This window comes from Rhinolophus sinicus, linkage group LG07 (genome assembly GCF_036562045.2).
Source record: "Rhinolophus sinicus isolate RSC01 linkage group LG07, ASM3656204v1, whole genome shotgun sequence".
Taxonomy (NCBI): Eukaryota; Metazoa; Chordata; class Mammalia; order Chiroptera; family Rhinolophidae; genus Rhinolophus; species Rhinolophus sinicus.
Window position 1 is genome coordinate 46348529 of NC_133757.1, and position 20582 is coordinate 46369110.

Here is a 20582-nt window from a genome sequence, read left to right on the forward strand (position 1 = left end):
TCAAATGGATCAAATCAGAACTATGTGTGGGGGCAGTTCTCAGAGAAGGGAGTTGTGAGAACAGGTAACCCAAAACAATCTCCTTGGGAATTACCTCCTTTGTTGGGCCTCCTCTTACCCAAGGACTGTTTCCCTAGGGGCTATTAGGTATGTCAGTTAGGATTAGGTTTAGCTTCATGCAGAAAACCCAAATTAAACGTGGGTTAAACACATGAAGGTTTATTTTTCTCTCAAATAAAAGAATTAGATAGGCAGTCTGGGGCTGTCCTGGTGGCTCCATAATCATTAAGAACACAGTCTTCTATCTTTCTGCTCTGCCATCTTCAGAGTCTTGGCCACTTCTCCCAGTCCCCTCATGGTCCAAGATGGCTGATGGTCTAGTCATCACATCTGCATTTCAAGCAGCAGGAAGGACAAATGGGTAGAAGTCCTGATGGCAGATTCCTTTTAAGAAGCCTTAGGTCTTACCCAAAATCTTCTGCTTATATCTCATTGGCCAGAACTTAATCACATGTTATATTAGCTGTAAAGAAGGCTGGTAAGTGTCATCTTTAGCTGCACTTTATTCCCATTGCCCCCATGAATAAAATCTAGTAATTTCACAAAGGGGAAAATTAGGTAGTCAGCCAACAGTATCTGCCACGTGAGACTCTCAGTGAATTATACAAATTCTTTCTACTAAATTATGCAGTGACACTCTCTAAAAATCCAGTCCTCAGCACTACACAATTCTTTAATGTTTTTGCCCTTTTCTACATTTCTCTTAATTATGTATATATAGGTTTGTATTAGTATAGGTACGTGTGCATGTGTACACACACACACACACACACTTTGTGAATCCACATGCCTACAACCTTATCTTACTGGTTTTAATCTTTTAGGTTTTTCATTAAAACACTTTGACTCTCTGAATAATCTTCTCGACGGTACAGTTTTCTGCTTGTTCCTTCAAATTTGCCATTCCTATGAACAATAGATATAATTCTTATAGATCTTAAAACTGCAACAGAAAGGGAAGCTGTCATTTTTAAACACTGTTATCATCAAAGCCAAGATAATTCAGACTTTGAATTTACCACTTGAATATCAAGCTGTCTAGGTCAGTGATTCTTCATCCTGACTACATTCTAGAATAAAATGTGGAACTTTTAAAAAATATTTATGCCTTCCGTCCCAATTGAACCAGACCTTCTCCACAGATTATTTTAATGTGTAGCCAGGTTGGAAACTATAAGTCTAGAGTTGGACAACCTGAGTTACAACCTTTATCAGCCCACCCTAATCCCTCACACAGCCCTCCACATCCAGAAAAAAACAGTAATTAACATTTAAAGTGAGCAATATGTCAGACAACAATCAGAACATACTGGGAAAGCCTATACTTTGGGGACAAGCAGTGGTTCTCTATCCTGGATGCATGCAAGAATCACCTAGAGCCTTGCTACTTACAGCATTGGTTTCACCTGAGAGCTTGATAAAATGCAGAGTCTCAGGCCCCACTCCAGACCTACTGAATCAGAAGCTCTGGGGCTGGGGCTCAAAAATCTGTGTTTTAGCAAGAGCCTCTAGAGAATTCTTAGGCTCACGAAAGTTTAAGAACAACTGACCTACATTTTAAAAGATAATAGTAACTATGCCTGGATCCTTTCCCAGGACAATTGACTCTCTCTGGGCAGTGATGCCTGAATCAGTGAGGTTTGTTTGTCTTTTATGCTGTCCAAGTGAGTCTAATGTGCAGCCAGCACGGTAACCACTGCTAAAATCACAGCTAAAAGCTGATCACACAGACATATTTACTAAGAATTAGTTCTCCTAATCAGTGATGTGCTGGCAAATGATTTAACAATGGCCAGAGGTGGGGAAGCGCTGATCTGTAGCATTTGCAAATTTCCTCCCACCATGGCTGATTCCAAACTACTGAAGAAAGGTCATTAAACTGGGAATAGGGTGAGACGTGCACAGTCTGCTCCCCAGAGCCATCCAGAGCGGCTCCAGCACACACTGCTTGAAATTGTTATTGCCAAAATTGTTTTCAAAAGTACTTGATACAGTATCCCAAGTTCGTTTTATGTTTGTTATTGACATTTCTTCTTGACAATTCAAAATCCTTAAGAAATTATTTTGTATTCCAGAGACCACAAGAAGCATTCTTATAATTCTGAAGCTGATTTTCATTCTTACAAATCTTGAAATTGACATTTGTAGTTCAGAAACTAAAAAATATAATAGCTACAATTGACTGACCACTTAGATGTTTTTGGCAATTTATTTATCAATATTCATAACAACATGAAGAAATATTAATTACTTCTATTTTACTTAAGAGGAAATTGGGGTCAAAAATGTCTAGAAACTACCCGAAGCCACACAAATAATTTAGGACCTAAGTCTGTGAGTCCACAGAGCCTATATTCTTGAGCATAATGCTTAAGTTGTGGCAAAAGAGGAGGTATTTTTGGTAACCTGAGAGAGCTGATAAATCTGCAGAAAGAAAGCTTGGGTATAAACCTGATTTTAGAAATCCTTATAGCAAGAAGAAATGAATAACTGAGTTTATAGCAATTTATGACAGACTGTTACTTTGAATTAGAGGGGTTATTCATGATTTTAGAACTGGTATGCTTAGTAATTAATCTTCCTTTCTTTTGTTCTTGGATTAAGTTTGTATCTTCATTATTAAAGAGTAAGTTCCATATGTTATCTGTAAATAACTACTGGTTATTTGTGTTATATGTATATATAGTAAGATTTTTGAGCCCTGAATAGCTCATACTATCTCAGGAGTATTTTATCTACGACAGTACTTAGTAAAACAGACATAAAAAATTCTATAAAAGTTCATTAAATAATGGAATTGACACCTTGCCTTGATTTAATGAATAAGAGAATCCAAACAGCTGTTTTAAATCCCTTCTGAAACAAGATAGAGTTTAATAAAATAAAAAAAATACAACTGTTCAAACAAAAAGAGACATTATACTCAAATAAATTCTTCCAGAATCTTAGACAATCAAAACAATGTGACACTGAATCTCATGTATTGTGTTTAAGTAATCCAATATACTGCATTAAATGATAAGGACTAACATGCCATTTGAATCTTAAAGTAAAAAAAAAAAATGGTTCTTAGTTTTCATTCAGTGGGAACTAAAGGAAAATAAGAATCAATCAATACCAAATAACTTCCGGGCCCCTTTTTATCATCCTTATCTTTCTGAGATTACTTACCTTTCATATACTACTTTTTCTACTTCCATAACCATAATAAAATATTTATGCAATGTCATCAGATTAAAATTTATTCAGACTACAAACAAACACATCCTGAGAACTACACACCATTATCCTTAAGCCATAGCAGTCACAGAATATGAACTGCCGAGCATAAGGTCCACTACAAATTTAAAGCTTTTGTATTTTCATGCCTTTGGGAAAGTCAACACCAGCAGAAACAATGTTAATTGTATATATTTTTCTAAGGATAATCTAACAAAATATGTTTTCTTCTCTTAATTGCTGAATCTTTCATCTATGATGAAATGAAAGGGTTTAATTAATTTTTAATTATATTACTTTATTCTCTCAGCTTAAACACTCATTTCTATAAAGGAGGAAGAGGAGAAGAAAATTGCTGTGGGTAGTATTCCTGAATTTTTAGTTTAATTCTAGACAAGAGTTTTCATAGATGAACAAAGGATTGCACAGTATATAGCATCTGACAGCAGTAATAAAAGTGGAGGTGGGTCTCTATTTTGAGAAGTTACTTTTCCACATATTGTGTATCAGAACTGTTAATGAAGGGACGAGAAGAGGTCTTAAACTCCAAGAATTAAGAAAAATCAAGGTTTGGAGAACCTTCAGGTTCAACATTATTGCTGTTGGTGTTGACTTTCCTGACAGTAGACAAATACAAAACCTTCTATGTTTCATAGATGTCACATTCAACAGATCACCTTCTATGTTTTATTTCTGAGGAACATAAAAGCATGGTGGCCGAGGCCACCCATGGTTCTTATGGATCTTCCTATGGTTCCTCATTCGAGAAGAGATTTTCCTTAACGACAAGGTCTGACAGCCCTGACAACTTTGTGCATATATATGATTTTTAGACATTTTTATTCTTAAAAAATAACTGGTTTACTAGGAGAAATTAAATCGACTGTGGGACTTCAGGCAAATCATGTAATGCTTCTGTGACTCAGGTCCCTAGAAATGGAGATACTCCTCCCAGTTTGATCTCCTTTTTCCTTTGAGAAACAAGAGAAGTCTAACTAGGGGAGCATATGATTTATCATTCAAACCATGACATTTATTTAGAGTGAAAGAGCACTAGTAATACATATGCCAGGAAAACAGGAATAAGCCAGGACAGACTAGGATGAATTGGGACATATGGCCACCTTATCTATAAAGCTTTCTCATTCTCAGGGGAGGATGAGAAACACCAAGACACATCCAGCTGCTTTGTTAAGATTTGCTCTAAAACAAGCCAGAGTGAAGAATACAGCACATTGGCTTGGAGAACTCAGCCCCGTTCAGTAACTCACATCAGGGTGTCACCCGGTGCCTTCTGTCCCGAAGCTGAGATATTGTCTGCTCATCTGAGAACTTTGAGCACGTCCTAGAAGACCATTGTTCGTATTTCTTTTTTCTAAATTATAAACATTGAAATCAGGCTGCTACATTGCACAAGTCCAGGGTCACAACACAAATCCTATGATGCGAATGATGCCTCTTAGAGTTACGCATCACAGTGGCTTTTTGCCTTCTCGCTGACAACAAACTTAGAAAGGAGACAAACAACTCCCAAGGAATTGATGAGCTGATTTCTGGCAACTCTGGTTGTGTGTTCTTAATCAGCATAAAGTTATAATAAACAGCCTTTCTGGACATTTTCTAAAGGGTGAGGCCGATGGTGACCATTTTCCTTCTCTCTCCTCGTTCTTGTTTTGTGTGCAGTGACTCCAGTCAGCTACAGCAGCTTCACAACCAAGTCTTACTGGAACAACAGCAGTTGCAAAACCCATCTCCTTCATCTCCTAAGGAGTTTCCTTTCAACATGAGTGTTTTGAACTCCACTGCTCCCCCCGCAGTGACAACGTCCAGCAAAGCTGTGAAGGCCCCTTCACCCCAGACGTTCAGCTTGGCCCGGCCAAAGCATTTCTTCCCCTCCACCAACACCACCGCGGCCGCCGTGTCCCCTTCCAGCTCTCCCGTGTTCACCCTCAGCAGCACTCCTCAAGCCATTCAGAGGACAGCGAGCAAAGAAAGCCTGCTAGTTTCTCACCCCTCCATGCAAACCAAATCTCTAGGAGGTTCCGTCCAAAACGAGCTACCTGCTCCAAGTTCAGTGGAGCCAGCACAACCGCCGCTCACGTTTTCCATCTCCGGCGGAAACCAGTTTCAGCCTCGCTGTGTGTCCCCAGCTCCCGTCTCTCCCACCAGCCGGATTCAAAACCCTGTGGCTTTCCTCAGCTCTGTCCTGCCTTCTCTCCCTGCCATCCCACCCACCAATGCCATGGGGCTGCCTAGAAGTGCGCCATCCACGTAAGTGTCACTAAAGTTTCTTAATGTAAAAGATGTCAGTTAAGAAGGGACACATGCATAAAATACTTGCTCTGGGACAGGACCCTTATTTAGTGGATTCCTAAATAATCCTAGCTCTTAGACACAAAATGGGTATCGAACACCTTAGGATAAAGGGCATGATTACTTTAGTTTTTAGTAACTTAAATACTGAAACCACCTCTACTGACACTGCTTATCTGTGCAGTGCTCAACTTTTGCGAACAAAATGCCCTCCATAAGTGCCCGAGGACCCCTGGTGTCTGTTCGCCATTTCAAACACTCTGATTTCTAGGATGCTGTACCTTGGCCTGTACTTTTCATGGCTGTGTCAGTATGAATTTATTTTACAGGCCATCCCAGGGACTAATGAAGAAAAATACAAAGTGTCCCCAGCCCATGAATGATGATTACATTCGTGAAACTAAGAATGCAGTGATTCTAGACTTGGGGAAAAAAATGAATTTCAGTGATGTCAGATCAAACCAGCAGGTAAGATTGTTGGTTCCAGATGGTTTATTGGAATTTCATTGTAAGGAATATAATTTTGCTTAATTCAGTCCTTCTTTGGATGCTCAGCTCATTTGACTTCACTGAGGTTGACCTTCAGTCTTGGAGGTCAGAGCACAGATTAACCAACGGTCACGCAGGAAACTCGTCCACATGGATTTTAAGTTCTTGATTACCCAAGAAGTTAACTCAGTTTACGTGTCTACATGTGTTTACCTAGAACAGAATATGTTAAAGAAGGAGAGAGCAACATAGTCTGTTGTCCATTCCAGCAATCCTCAGCTCAGTATCGGCAAACCCTATCACAGCTTTGAGATATTTCCCTTGAGGTAACCTAGACTTTAAGGAACTGGGTTCCAAGCTGTCCTTCATCTGGCTCCTTCAATCTAGTGGGCCTGGAGGTCTGCTCACCATTTCCTCTCAATCTTTACATTAGACCGAAGCATGTGAAATAGCTGTTATGCAATATCCTATGGATCGACCTATACAAATTCTTGCTTACTAGTCAGTGTTTACACTGAAAGAGAAAGAGGAAAGCCATAAGTAAACATCAAATAAAAGAGAGATAGACTGAGTATTTTCTTATTTGAGTCATTTATTTTTGTATTTCATAAGGTGTTTTTTTCTTAATGCAGGTTTACATTTTAATAATCTAATTCTTGATTTCCCAAGGTGGGAACTGATATAATCTATTTTGAAATAGAACATAAAATTTCAGTTAAAAATATATTCCAAATATTGTGGAATTTGTGACTTAAGTGTTGGAAATAAGGCTCCAGATCCCCCTGACCATACGCTGTTTTCCTTAGTGTTTGTCTCTTATTTCGAGTAGAACCATGTACATATAGTATTTTACAATCGTGTTATATGTTGGACAGTGTTTACTGAGTGGATTCTTTTGAAAATGTGCTACATAAACCTTTTTAAAATTGACTTTAAATTATTGAATTGAAGCAGAATATTCAAGCTTGTCGTAACTGAGTATACATCTCATTATTATTTCACCAAATTACACATATTTCGGGGAGTTAAATACCAAGGCAGTTATTCTTCTCTCCCACCCTCTTGATAGAGAAACTGAGGCATGGTTGTCTAACTGTTAGTGGTGGAACTAGACCTAGAGCCTTGGTCTCCAGGACACTTTCACATGTTCCCTGAAACTCTGCAGCCTTTTTCAGTTTTATGACAACAATTACCTTCACGCCTCATAAATGTTGCTGTCTAATGCAAATTTGTTTTCTTATAACACTGTCTTCCATTTGTGGTTCTTAATCCTTCTAAGTATCATTGAAATCAGAGGTATCAGCCCATGTCTTTTTATAACTCTGAGAGGGAGCAATTAGAACACTGTAAAAATGATATCAGATGAGCACAGGAGCTGTTTGATTTTATTTTTACAGTTAGTCTATAAGTAGGTCCATGCTAGTCCATTGTCCAACTCAGGAGAAAGTAGCATTTTTCTCTTAATTGCCTGAAATATGAGTACGTGTAAACATGAACTTCCATTAGTTGAGTGCCAAAAACCCAGTAGAACTCTTTATTAAACCTCCACCATGAATTAACTTCAGGGTTAATAGCAGGGACTCAGTGTAGTCTCAAAAACATCTCAGTCTTCTCTTTCTGAATATCTGTGACACGAATCAGTATTCTTCTGATAATTATTATGGTAGATTAGTTACAGAATTGGTCTTAGACTGCACTCTGTGCTTTGGATAATGAAAGCCAAGCCGCATACGTGTAAGTGCAATTCAGGAAACTAAGGAGCCGTCTGAGGTAGAATGCTTGCATTAAATTGGTAAATGCTTATTCTGAGGAAGTTTTGAGAAATAAAGTGATGACCGTGTTGTAATATTGTTTTGTTCATTGCCGCTCTGGGAAATGATAGTGCAAATGTCATGAGGAACTGTCTAAAATGTATGGTGGCCCATTAATGAAGTTAAGGAGAAAATTTGCTTAGAAAAGTGGAGAACCATCATAAGAAACGCTTGTGTATTGATAGCCATCTGTACCTGCAATCTGGGGATGCAGGAGTCAAAATGATTTGTTTTCTGACTCTTATATTAGCCTATCCATACGAGGGAGAAGCAAGTGATTTCTCCTGAAGAGTATGCATTTGTTTGGGGGGGGGGGGTTGCTTTAAAAACTTTTAGATCCAGAAAGCTGGACTCTCTTGCCCTATTTTATTCCTAAATAAATGAAGAATACCGTGTCTCTCCGAAAATAAGACCTAGCCATACAATCAGCTCTAATGCGTCTTTTGTAGCAAAAATTAATATAAGATTATACTAATATATTAATATAATATAATATAATATTATACTAATATAAGATCGGGTCTTATATAATATATTAGAGCTGATTGTCCAGCTAGGTCTTATTTTCGGGGAAACTCGATAGTAACTCTCTTGGAACATTTGTGTGGTCTAGCATTACCACATTCATTATACTGAGCATGAAAAGAAATCAGAAGTCTTTGAACAATGAATATTATTGGCTATAAACAATTTCCTCCTCAGAACTCAAACTTCTAAAATATTTTTTAGAAAATGGGTTTCCTTTGATATATGTATCATTTTTATTTCTGTTATAATATTCCAGTATTTATCCTCTAATTCATTTTAAATGATATTTCTAATTAGCAATTAACATTTGCTTGTTGGTTCTTAGAGCTTTGTGCGATGCAAAGGTGTCATCAAATGTTCATATTTATTAAAATATTTAGCTTTCTAAACTGACAACTAAGTTTCTTTGGGTTGAGGGTAAGCCAAGAGAGAGGTGCCCAGTTTCAAGATTTTAGGCTGTATCATTTATTTTGAAGGATATCATTCACCTGTAGTAGATCCTCACTGGACATCAATAAAACTTAAATGGTTTAGGTTAGCAAGGTGAATTCTGAGAGTCCAAGGAACCCAGGATCACAAAATGTAATGGAGGCTTCATGACTAATATTCTAATTCACAAATGACTTAGCACGATGCTCTCCACCCAGTGAATATTTATGGGTTGCTAATTTCTAAATCTACACACACACACACACACACACACACACACACACACTCTTAATGTATTATTTCAGCTGTCCTCCTTGACCTCATTTCTCTCGAAACCTTCCCATTTCTTTAGTCTGCTCCTTCCTCCCTTTAAAAATCCGTGCTTCTTTAAAACTGCAGTTCCTAGATACTGGCCTGTATGACAGAGGAAAAAAGAATAAGTACCTAATTCTTGCTCTACCTTTTGTTCTTCTAACTTCTTTCTTCTCTCAGATGCTTAATCATTTCCTCTATTTAAATCTGACCTCTTTCATCTGTTACTATGAATTCTTTACAAAATCCTCTTTTGTGAGCAAATAGGCTTGCCATCCTATCCTTTTCTAATAAGAATTCCACATAGCCACTGGCCTTAGGTTGCCTACCTGGAGCACTGTAGGACCCTGGATGCTGGGGCAGAGAAGTGTTCTCATGTCTCTGCCATGGGCCCATCCAGGAATCACCAATCACAAGCTCTCTGGGAGCTGGGATTGGGGTGTCTTGTTCATTGCTGCACCCCTGTTATGTCTGGCACAGAGTTGGTACTCAGTGAATATTTGCTGAATTAACATACAACAATGGGATTTATATTAGTTTCAGATAGGATAATGAAACTCTTGTCCAAGTAGAAAATTTTGGATTTGTTGCATATGTATAGAAAATAACCCATCGGACTATATAGACTCTGATTATACCTGATTGTGGATACTACCCACTATGATAGCAATTTTAATCAATTGATTAAAAAAATGAAAACTTTTCAAAACACACTGAAATTACACACAGCAAAAAAAAACAAAACACTGAAATTAAGCAAAACTGGTGTTAACCAAACATTTACGTATACTATAATAAATCTGTGCAGCTTTTAGTAATTACTTAATCTTAAGGAAAACTTTTGAATTTAAAGTATTTTTATGCAACCTCCTTGAAGTCTATGTTTTACAGAATGTGGTATCCCCAGTGCCTATCACAATATTACCACATAGTAGGTGCTTACTAAGAATTTGGCAGCAAGGACAGGAAGTAGGTGATGAAGCCTGGTTATCTCTATTGGAGGTAGCTTGTAATCATTAGATAAATAGTAAAAAAAAAAATCCTCTATATATGTTAACCTCTAAGTTTATCTAAGAATCTTTTATCCAGTGGCAATTCTATGGCTCTCCCTGGGACAAAGGAGAATACTTTCTTTAACACGTAAGACTTTCCTTAGTGAACATTATACAGAGTTGGTTGGGAACCCTTTGAGCAGGCTCCTCCAGCTGGCTTGATCCTCTCTGATTATTTGCCCCTGAAGCCCAGACTCGGAACCCAGAATAGAGGAAGCCAGTGGTGAGCTCAGGGCAGTGAGTGTCAGGTGATGTCCCACGCCTTGGCAATGCCCTATCTGATTGGGATGTGTCATTACACTGTGGTTCTCTCCACCACAGTGGAGAAAGGAAAGCACTCTCCACCACTCTGCCAATTTGAAGAAAATTTCTGCAGATGTGTTAAAAAAATCAAATGTTTCAAGTTGTCAAATTATCAGCCTCTTAAGAGGATTATTTTTAAAGAAAAAATTAATTAGATTTTTCAAGTGGCATATTCTTCAGAAATTATTTTTAAGCTTTTTGTTTTCTTTTAATAGAGCAACTGAAATTCTATGAAATTCATTTTCACTTAAGGACTCTAACATAAGCCTGGAAAGGATGGTCACATAATATGGATTTGACTGGTATACACGACAGATTTACACAGGAAAACAATTCTCTCTTTTGAGCACAGACATTACCTACAATCAGCTGATCCAGAAACTCCTGCTTTTACTCACAAAGGGGACCAGGCAAGGGAAAATGGAGAACACAACATAAATCCAGTCCTGGAAATTCAAAGTGCCCATCCACCACCAGTGGATCAGTAGTGCAACCTTTGTGTAGAATAGTGCACAAAGCACCTTTAAATTTAACTTAACCATATTATTTGTGTTTGCAAATTTCCTTACAAAATCTGAGTCCCATCATTCATAACTTGGAACGACAACCTTGATTTATGTGTAATGGGGTAGTTACCCTTGGGATGACCAGCTCTTAGTTGCAAAAGCAGTACAAGGAAAAAAAAAAAAGCAAACAACCTCAAAAAAAACAAAAGAACAAATGTGAACTCCTGGTTTGGGGTGCTGTGAATCTTTGTTAACATCTCTGATGTAAAGATTCAGTGCTTTGGTAACAAGCCACATACCCCTGCCACCCAGTTGTATGGTTTCCTTGTTCCTGAGGTTTGGCTTCCCAAATATTTTATGAAATCTTTCATGGAAACTCCTTGACCTATAGTATTCTTATTTAGTTGCCCATCTGCAAGTTATACATTATATCATATAACTGGTACATTAAACAGGAACATCTAAAAACAAATTTAATTTTTTCCCTCCCATTGTTCCTTTAAGTTTATCTAATGGGGCTAATTCTTCTTCTGCTTCTGCTGCTAGCGATCTCAAATGTGAGACAATTTCAAAACCATTTTGACCACTTTAGTTCATATAAGGTTCTATGGTTACTTTTTTGCAAAATACAATCTTGATCCAACAATACAAAATTTCCAGTCCTTGCAACCAACTCCAATCCTTGTTCAAAATTTAAACCCCACACACAAACACCCCCATCCCCACCCCACACCCCACAAGCTACAAACCTAAAGAGCCAGGAAGGGAAGTGTGGCCAGCTTCTCTCTTTTTTGCTCTCTCCTCCCCCACTTTTTCTATCTGCTGTTCCTGACTCCTTCCTTTCCCAACCGTGAAGGGACAACAGCTGACTGACTCCACACTGGTTTTGCATTGTTTGTGGCCCACGTATGCGTGATGAGAACCATCACAGACCCTTTGCCCTCACACAGTGCAGGAGTGCAGGCCCCTCAAAGCTGCCCTCAGCTTGCCCACCAACAAAAAGCCGCCTCGTTCCTTACTCTAGATTTCTTAGACAGGAGTCAGATACCAACCCACTGTAAGAACACAGCAAGCTCTCTAAATGGGCCCATTTAATCTTCCTCGCTGACTTGAGGCAAAAGGCAGGTACCCTGGGGCTAGAGGTGGAGGTAGGTGACGCACAGACATTAATGCCTCTCTCCAAAGTCCTCTCACTGGATCTTCTCCCTCCAGACTCTTGTGTATCTCTGACGGAGGTGAAGACTTTAAATCATCTAATCCATCTTTAAACACCTGCTATAAATTTCTAGAGAATAGTTTGTGCCCCAACTCACTTGTTTTCTGACATTTAGCCCGTCTTGGTGCTTCAGTAGCAACTCCTAGTTAAAATCTGTTTACAACTATATGCTCAGTACATAGTTACAAATAGTACTTTTTAGATAACTCATTTTGAGTGTGTTCTGTTTTGATCACCTCCCAATTTGTATTACTGGTAAAATAATAAATATAAAACCAATATCTGTATGTTTACAGTAAAACAAAATGTGCATATTTTCATCATATTGCTTCTATAGTTCCTTGGGTGGAATCCATTCAAACACTTAAAATTCTGTAAAATCAGGCACCAACATGATAAAATCAAGTTCCTAAATTCGTTGTTTGGAATACACGGAGACAATGTGGTATTTATATTCTCAGGCAGACACATAAGCCACATATATCACCCATTGTGTTCTGGTAGAATCATAATTTACCACCATGTACAATAACACTTCTGTGGAAAATTTAGTTCATTCTCTCAAAATAGGATTTCAGGAATTCATTTCCCTGTATAACCCTGACAATGTGATTAGGGAACTTACCTGCCCTCACTGGTCAGGCAGTAGAAGCTTGAGAGAAGGTTCTTTTGCTTGGAACAAGGATTCCATTAAAATAGTGACTATGTCACCAGAGGCTCACAGGATTGTCCACGAGAGGACTCAACCTGGAGCAGCAGTGTCAGGGTTCTTGACTTAGTGCAAGAACGAATTCAAGGGCGAGACTGAAGCAGGAAAGCGGAAATGCCAGCAAACTCCGAGAACAAGTCTCCAGGAGGAAGTCATGATCAGAGGATTTTATCCCTCTGGGGGCGGGAATTGGTGACTTTCCATTGATGTGGTTGATTTGTTTCCTCCCCCTAGGCGGGACCCGACCTTTTCTGAGTTTTCTTCCTTATTTGGTTCCTCCGGAACGGTCATGGCGTCAGATGCATGATGGGAGTTAGAGTAACTGCAATGCAAATGACATTAAAATTAGCTAAAGATCAGGTTCCAGGCCATAGGGATTAAAACTTGATGGGTGAAACTGGTTCTTGTTTTTCTCCAGCTGCAGGTACTGGATACAGTTACTTATTACTTGTGTAACCAGTGAGGCATCTCATGCTCTATGGTAGAGGGGGTTGTCCATTTCCTAGGCTACCTATCCTGCCTCAGCCAGAGGTGATATGGAATGGATTTGGAGTCTGGGGACTTAAATGAAACAAGAAGCCATAGAAGGCCAAGACTTACTGCCACTCTCACAAAAAAATTTGGGGCTTCCTGAACTCCGGGATCTGGGTGTGAAGTTTCAGGATTATGTGAGATATTCCTTTTGAATGTAATTTTTAAAATAATAAAGCTACTATTCAGCACCCACCTCACATGGTAAGAGAATAAAATAATGCACTGGTTTTACTCCTAAGTATCCCAGAAAATAAATTTGTTAAAAGGAAAAATAATATTACCTTAGAAACATGAATGCAATTCAACAAAGAAGAAAAATATATTGCTCATGTGATTTTAAACTGGCAAGAGTAGGAAATGCTTCAAATTTGTGGGATCATTTAATGTATTTATGGAAAAGATAGTCATTGTGAAGTATTAGGTTGAATCATATGAAATTTCTGATATTCTACCATTTTGACCTACAAGAGTGGCAGTTTCATAAACTTCAACCTCGTAGGTGGATAGTTGGAAGCTTTAATTATTAGCTTTTTAAAAAGTTCTATAATGTAGAAAATAGTCTCAATACTTTTAAACTAAATTAGGTTTCAAATTAGTAGAAGTGAACAATTGTTTAGTTTAATTGATTTGAATTATCTGGTTAAAAATTATAAGCTTACCTGGAGATTAATCATTTTTTTCTACCTGAAAGAGTTGTGGATTTGTTTTGCTTACCTACGCTGAGAGTGGCCGAGAAGGGCAAATTTAAAATTGGTTCCAAGAATTTTAAATCAAGAAACATTTGGTTTCTGTGTTTCCTAAGTTCTAATTCTACACAAATTCAAGTGATAATATGTATAAAACAATAACTAGAGGGCATGAGTAATGTGATTTAATAGCTTCAGAACACAAGTCCTAAACTCAATTACTCTGCCTATGGCTAGGAGCAGATGCATATCAGCCATGTGCTTCCAAATGCCATTTGATCCTAGTGCCATCTCCATGAAGCCCACCTAAATTATAAAATTATGGTTAACTAGAGTCACAAATTTAACCAAAGGTCTCACGCTCATCCCAACACGCTCCAGATTCCTCAAAGACGCTGTAGTGTTGGAACAAGTGATTGCCCCCATATCTTTCATGTATTCACTCATTTTTCAGATACTCATTGGGCACCTGCCATGAGGCGGGCATTCACTATTCCAGGTGCTGTTGATACAAGATAGGAAGCAAGATAAACAAGATCTCTGTTCTTGAGGAACTAACTTTCTAATACTTAGAGATCTTAAATCATTCAATCAATAACAAACAAACAAGAAAAATACTAGATAGCAACCAGTACTATGTAGAGAATTAGAATAGGGAATTACTTTAGATGAAGTGGGCTGGGAAGGCTGCTTTGAAGAGGTGACATTTAAGCTTGATAGACTATGGCAGGGAGAAGGAGTGAGAGGAATTCAGGATAAGTCCTAAATTTAGGGTTTAACTTGGTACACTTAAAGTGTGGTCTGAGGACCTGTGGCAGTGTGCAAACTATCTCCTCTCCAAATTGAGATAAGTACAGAAATTGAAAATAACCATTTTTATATAACTTTTATAGCAATTTGACACATTTTATGTCTGCTGAATATAATAATTTTACGTGCTTTTAAATTTTCACTTTTCTAGTAATTCATGCTTACTTTATTTTACAAAAGTAGAGGTTGGAAATTTTTACAAACCCAGGATTCACCATAGATAGTGTGAGGAAACCCTGGCTTAACCACTCGACCAAGTGGATGATGAATAGTGGTGCCATTTCCTGAGATGGGGAAGAGCAGGCTAGGAGAATCTCAGGGCAACAGAAATCAAGTGGGCATTGTTTGGACCATGCTAAGTTTGAAATGCCCATTGGGAACCCAAGCCATGATGTAAAGTAGATCATCGAGTAGATGAATTGTGGAGAAAGGCCAGGTTCAGAAACATGGATTTGAAGCCATCAGCATACAGAAGGTATCTGAAGCTGTGAGACTGGATGAGATCACCTACCTAGGGTTAGGAGCTAGCAAAGGAGACTGATAAGATGCAGCTAGACAAAGAGAAGGAAAACTAGTATGGTGTCATGAAAACCAACAGAAGAAAATGTTTCAAAAAGGAGAAAGTATCCATCTGTGTCTAATGCTGCTTAGAAGTCAGGTAAGGTAAGAACAGATAAGTAACAACTGGATTTGGCAAATTTGAAGATGCTGACAATAGTAATGTCAGTGAAACAGAGAACACAAGCCTAACTAGAGTAGGTTAGCAAGAAAATAGGTGACAAGAAAATGATCCTGTAACAATAGAAAATTGTTTCAAATATTTTTTTGGTGTGTGAAGGGAGCAGAGAGATGCAATGAAGGTGGATGTGGAGTCAGGGGAGATTTATTCAAGACAGGTTTTCCTCAAGTATGCAGATGGGAATGTCCAGTGGAGATAAGAAGTTGGTGATGCAGGCACACATCAGAATGCAGTTCAGAATAGCTTTGCCAAAATACCGTATAGGCAGTTCTACATATTGAAATGGACATTAATAGTAGTTGTGGAAATTACATTCCATCTTCATTCCATTCCCTACAGGATTCTACTGGGGCTCCATGCTCAAGGTGAGGAATCAGGATTCACTCAGGCAGTTTGGGATTATAGTAGAGACCCTGAAATCTCCTTTAGTGCGCCATGGTGAGGAACTGGAAATGGAACATGCCTGGTTTATTGGGGTTCCATTATATAAATCTAACATCTGAATCTTAAAAAGTTGCATCTTTAATGTATACTGATAGACACCTTCTTCCTCACCCATAGAAATTGAAATTGAAACATGTTTACCATTTTGACAGGAGTACAAAATTTCAAGCTTTGAGCAGAGACTGATGAATGAAATAGAGTTTCGCTTGGAACGTACCCCTGTTGATGAATCAGATGATGAAATCCAACATGATGAGATCCCCACGGGCAAGTGTATTGCCCCCATCTTTGACAAAAGACTCAAGCACTTTCGGGTCACAGAAGGCTCTCCAGTCACATTCACCTGCAAAATTGTTGGGATACCTGTTCCAAAGGTAGGGGGAAATCACCAGGCAGTTGGCCAATCAAAGCACAGAACTGTGGACAGTACCTTCAAGAAAGTCTTATCAGACTCTAGTGAAGTATCTAGAGGGAATAAAAACCAATACCAGAAAATTAACACAGCCCAGATAATTTGACTAAAAAGAGACAGTCAGAAGTAGGATTGTTAAATAGTCAGGCCAAAAATAAATCAGATTTATGGGTAAGTTAGAATTTTATTAAAAATTTAAAACAAACTTCTTAGTCATGATCCTCTGTTTTGGGCTGTTGATTCTCTCAGCCATCAAACGCACCAAATTGATATTTTTCTTTTTATTTAACATCTATTGAATATCCACAGTGTGCCTGTTGTTGTACAAAGTGAGCTATATTTGTATCATTACTATTAGGTTGGTAAATGCTGAAAATGTCATATCATTATCACTGGCTGCTGAAAAATCTTATGAGTCACCAGATTTTTTGGCAGTCAGCTGAGAGAAGGATTTACACCCGGTATGGCTGCAGCAGGAGATCTCTCCACTCTTCTTTCACAAACATTAGCATGGCATTATCATCTATGGTTAGGTAACCAGGAAATGTAGAGGGCAGCTGTACCCAGTACTTTATTCCCCTCTATCTTGAGAGATCTCCTTGATACATGCAGAACTTAGCATGGAAAAAAAAAATAAAAAAAATATATATATATATATATATATAAATTTTAGCAAGATGAGAAATTTAGTGAATGAATCATGGTTTTATTCCACTTGGTATAATAAACCATATTATCCTTTCAAGCAATGTGAACTATTCTAGGTCCTGAGATCTGCAACTGCAGAAGACTTGAGTCTATAATAGGATAGGATAATGGCAATGGGATAATGGGGGAAAATTTAGGCTCTTGGTTTTCATTATTTTGCCTCTGAAGACCCTTTGGTTCTTAGGGTGACTTTTTAAGTAATTACAAAGTACAATCAAAACAGTCAAAAGCTTTATCTCAATCCTAAATTACATAGAATTTTTGACTTAAGCATTGTACAAGTAGAAGTGAAGGAGCATTTTATACTGTTTTTAACATGTTTTATAATTTTTTCTAAGTGTTTTACAAGAGATGAGTCACTTATAGAGATGGCAATTAACCCTTGCCTCACCCTACTCCCTACTTCATTATCCTCTAAAGGTGTTAAGAACAATGTATATTCTTGATTATCTTTCATTTCAGGTTTACTGGTTCAAAGATGGGAAGCAGATTTCAAAGAGAAATGAGCACTGCAAAATGAGGCGAGAAGGAGATGGGACATGTTCTCTGCACATTGAATCCACCACCAGTGATGATGATGGCAACTACACCATCATGGCTGCCAACCCCCAGGTGGAGAAGCAGGGTTCAGCATTGTGCTGTACTCTGAGGAAGGAGCTGTTGATATCATTGTGAATGAGGCCTTGAGAAGTGCAAGTTACTAAGGACTGCTGAGGAAAATGAATGAGAAGCATTGTGATTGTGTGTAACTACAGCACAGTAGCACAATCTCAAAGACCAGTTAGCTACTGATGGGTCACTCAATTCTTCAGCCTTTGTCAAAGTTCATTAGTAGGATCTATTCGCTGTGTATATGCCCCAGATCTGTTGGGCTAAATCTTGCATTCTATCAAAGAATGATTTGTTGGTTTTGTCCTTCAGAGAATAAGCAAATTAGTTCACAATGGTTTGTGAGTGTCCCTCAAACTCATAATCTCCTCTCCTTCCCCTCATAAAAGTTGGAAAGCCACAGTCTTTTACTTTCCTTTTCTAAATGAGATGAAGACTTAAACTTCCCCTAAAAGATACGACTGAATAAATATCTTCAACTACTAGTAGAATAGGAAGTATAGAACTATAATTTATATGCTCACCCACTCTTCCTATTAAAATGTTAGTTTCGAAGAAAATCTCTACTGAGGAAAGTCTAAAAATACTTAGCCATGATCTCTACATGTGTCTGCAAATAATATTAAGAGCACAAGAATTCAATTTTTTTCACATTTGTGCTCTGTTCATTTCTCAGCTTAAAACTGAAGGTCATCACAATACTCTTAAAAATCCCTCCCCCTGGAATGTTAACAGTAATTTAAGGAGTTTTATTCCCTCCCCAAAGAAAACTCATAATACCGTAGTTAACCAAAAGGTTCATAATGTTCAGTCCAAAAATATGTACATAAATTGAAAAAATGTGGAATTCTTATTTTAATCTTGTTCATTTTCTGTTTCTTAGGGGAGAATCAGCTGTTCTGGCCACTTAATGGTACAAAGTTTGCCTATTCGCAGTCGACTAACATCTGCTGGTCAGTCTCACAGGTAAAGATAATAAGAATCTCCCTTCTCTAGCCCCTCCCAAGTACCCACCCACCACAATGAGCACCAAGGTGTTGGTTCTACAAATTGTTACTTAAAGTGTAGTCCTCCACCTGTAGCATCAGCATCATTTGGGAGCTTGTTGTAAATACAGAATCCGAAGCCCCACCCCAGACCTAATCAGAATGATATTTTAATAAGATCTCCAGGTGATTCATAAACACATTAAATTTGAGAAGTACTGGCCTACAGCACACTTTTAATTGTTCAAAATTTGTAACCATCAGTAGCATCTGTGTATATAAATCAGGCTCTTTACATGACCGTCTTTTCTTTAACAAAGCAGAAACCATTAATGATTATATAGATATAGACTGAATATTTTTGTTGTTTGTTATCTCCAATGTAACAATTGTCTCTAATGCAGCACTTGGCTTTCTTTCTCTCTGATTTTACTAACCAGCAAGAAGAAAGAGCCTGGCTTTGCCTTTAGTCTTATGGTGCCATAAAGTCTTAGCAAAGCATTCCATAGTTGCTGACATGGATGAATTAAATTTGACTTACCAAGGGAACAAAAATAGTGATCCATGTTTCAGATACAGTGTTTCACCACCGTTGCAACTGTACCGTCTTCTTCTCCATTTTTTTTTTCAAGAACAGCTGTTATTGTTGGTCAGTCTTTACCAGTTTAAGTTCATGATAATCTTTAATGGTCTGCCATAATTTATAGTCAGGTTAAATTTTATTACTCAGAGACACAGGGATTGCAGCTGCCTTGTTCTGGGTAATAAACAGGACTTCTCTTTTGGCTCTCATTTGAGGATTGGCTTGAATACTGATTTATTTGTTTATTTTGAAACTTTTGAACAACTGGTCAAACCCAAGACAAGAGGAGCTGAGCCACTTAACCCAGAATGACTTCAAAGAGAAAGAAGCTAAAGCCTGTTTATTTCATTACAGATCCCACGAGATAATCCTACAGTGTATGAGATACTTACCACTTTGTTTTTTATATCTGCTCCACACCATTATTTATTATTTGCTAATGGTCTAGCAACCCGCTTTCTCTACCCTACCTCCCCTCCAAAAAACTCTGTTCTCCAGGCCCTATCATCACGCCTAAATGCCTACCTTGTTAAGTGTGTAAACTGGTTTCTATATTTAATGCCTGAACATGTTTGTTGTTATAGAGGAAGGTCCCGGGTGCAAGAAAGAGACAAGGAGCCCCTACAGGAACGCTTTTTTCGACCACATTTCCTTCAGGCTCCTGGGGATATGGTAGCTCATGAGGGGCGCCTCTGTCGACTGGACTGTAAGGTAGACTCTAGCACCCGTCCTTAGTCCCAGATCTGTTCACGTTTTGGGATTGTTTGTTTGTATGCACTTACTTTGGTTTATATTTGTTTTGTGGATTGTTTTTTTCCAGGGAAAGGAGAAGTGGGGAGAGATCATCTTTTCCCCCCATAAGGCTCTTTTGGAGTGTTTAATACCAGACAAAAGTATTTCATGACATTTTTAAGTCTTTATATGTCAATAAAAATGATACTGGTATTGTATTGAGTTAACTCTGTGTTTGTAAACGACAACCAAGAGGTGATATAATTCACACATTTTCCATATGGTGCCTGGAAAGTCTTTATTACTATAAAGCCAACAGTGTGATTTTTGCATCATTGGAGTGAATTGCTGTGAAAAAAATTATAGTCCTGAAAAGATGGCACCAAGGCAGT

General features: G+C 38.1%; 1 protein-coding gene and 1 long non-coding RNA gene across 6 annotated transcripts in view; one reads left to right on the forward strand and one right to left on the reverse strand.

Moving 5' to 3' along the window:
- Window positions 1-13225, reverse strand: part of LOC141572938 (uncharacterized) — an 82784-nt gene extending 69559 nt beyond the window's left edge. The window contains exon 1 of the long non-coding RNA XR_012498510.1: window positions 12864-13225. This is a non-coding gene — a long non-coding RNA (uncharacterized LOC141572938). The remainder of the gene's footprint in view (window positions 1-12863) is intronic.
- Window positions 1-20582, forward strand: part of MYPN (myopalladin) — a 111409-nt gene that overhangs the window by 75452 nt on the left and 15375 nt on the right. For all 5 annotated transcript variants that reach the window (XM_074339508.1, XM_074339510.1, XM_074339511.1 and 2 more), the window contains 6 exons: window positions 4963-5550; window positions 5922-6060; window positions 16313-16534; window positions 17743-17892; window positions 18773-18855; window positions 20043-20169. In XM_074339508.1, the coding sequence (XP_074195609.1) occupies window positions 4963-5550; window positions 5922-6060; window positions 16313-16534; window positions 17743-17892; window positions 18773-18855; window positions 20043-20169 (1309 nt within the window). The remainder of the gene's footprint in view (window positions 1-4962; window positions 5551-5921; window positions 6061-16312; window positions 16535-17742; window positions 17893-18772; window positions 18856-20042; window positions 20170-20582) is intronic.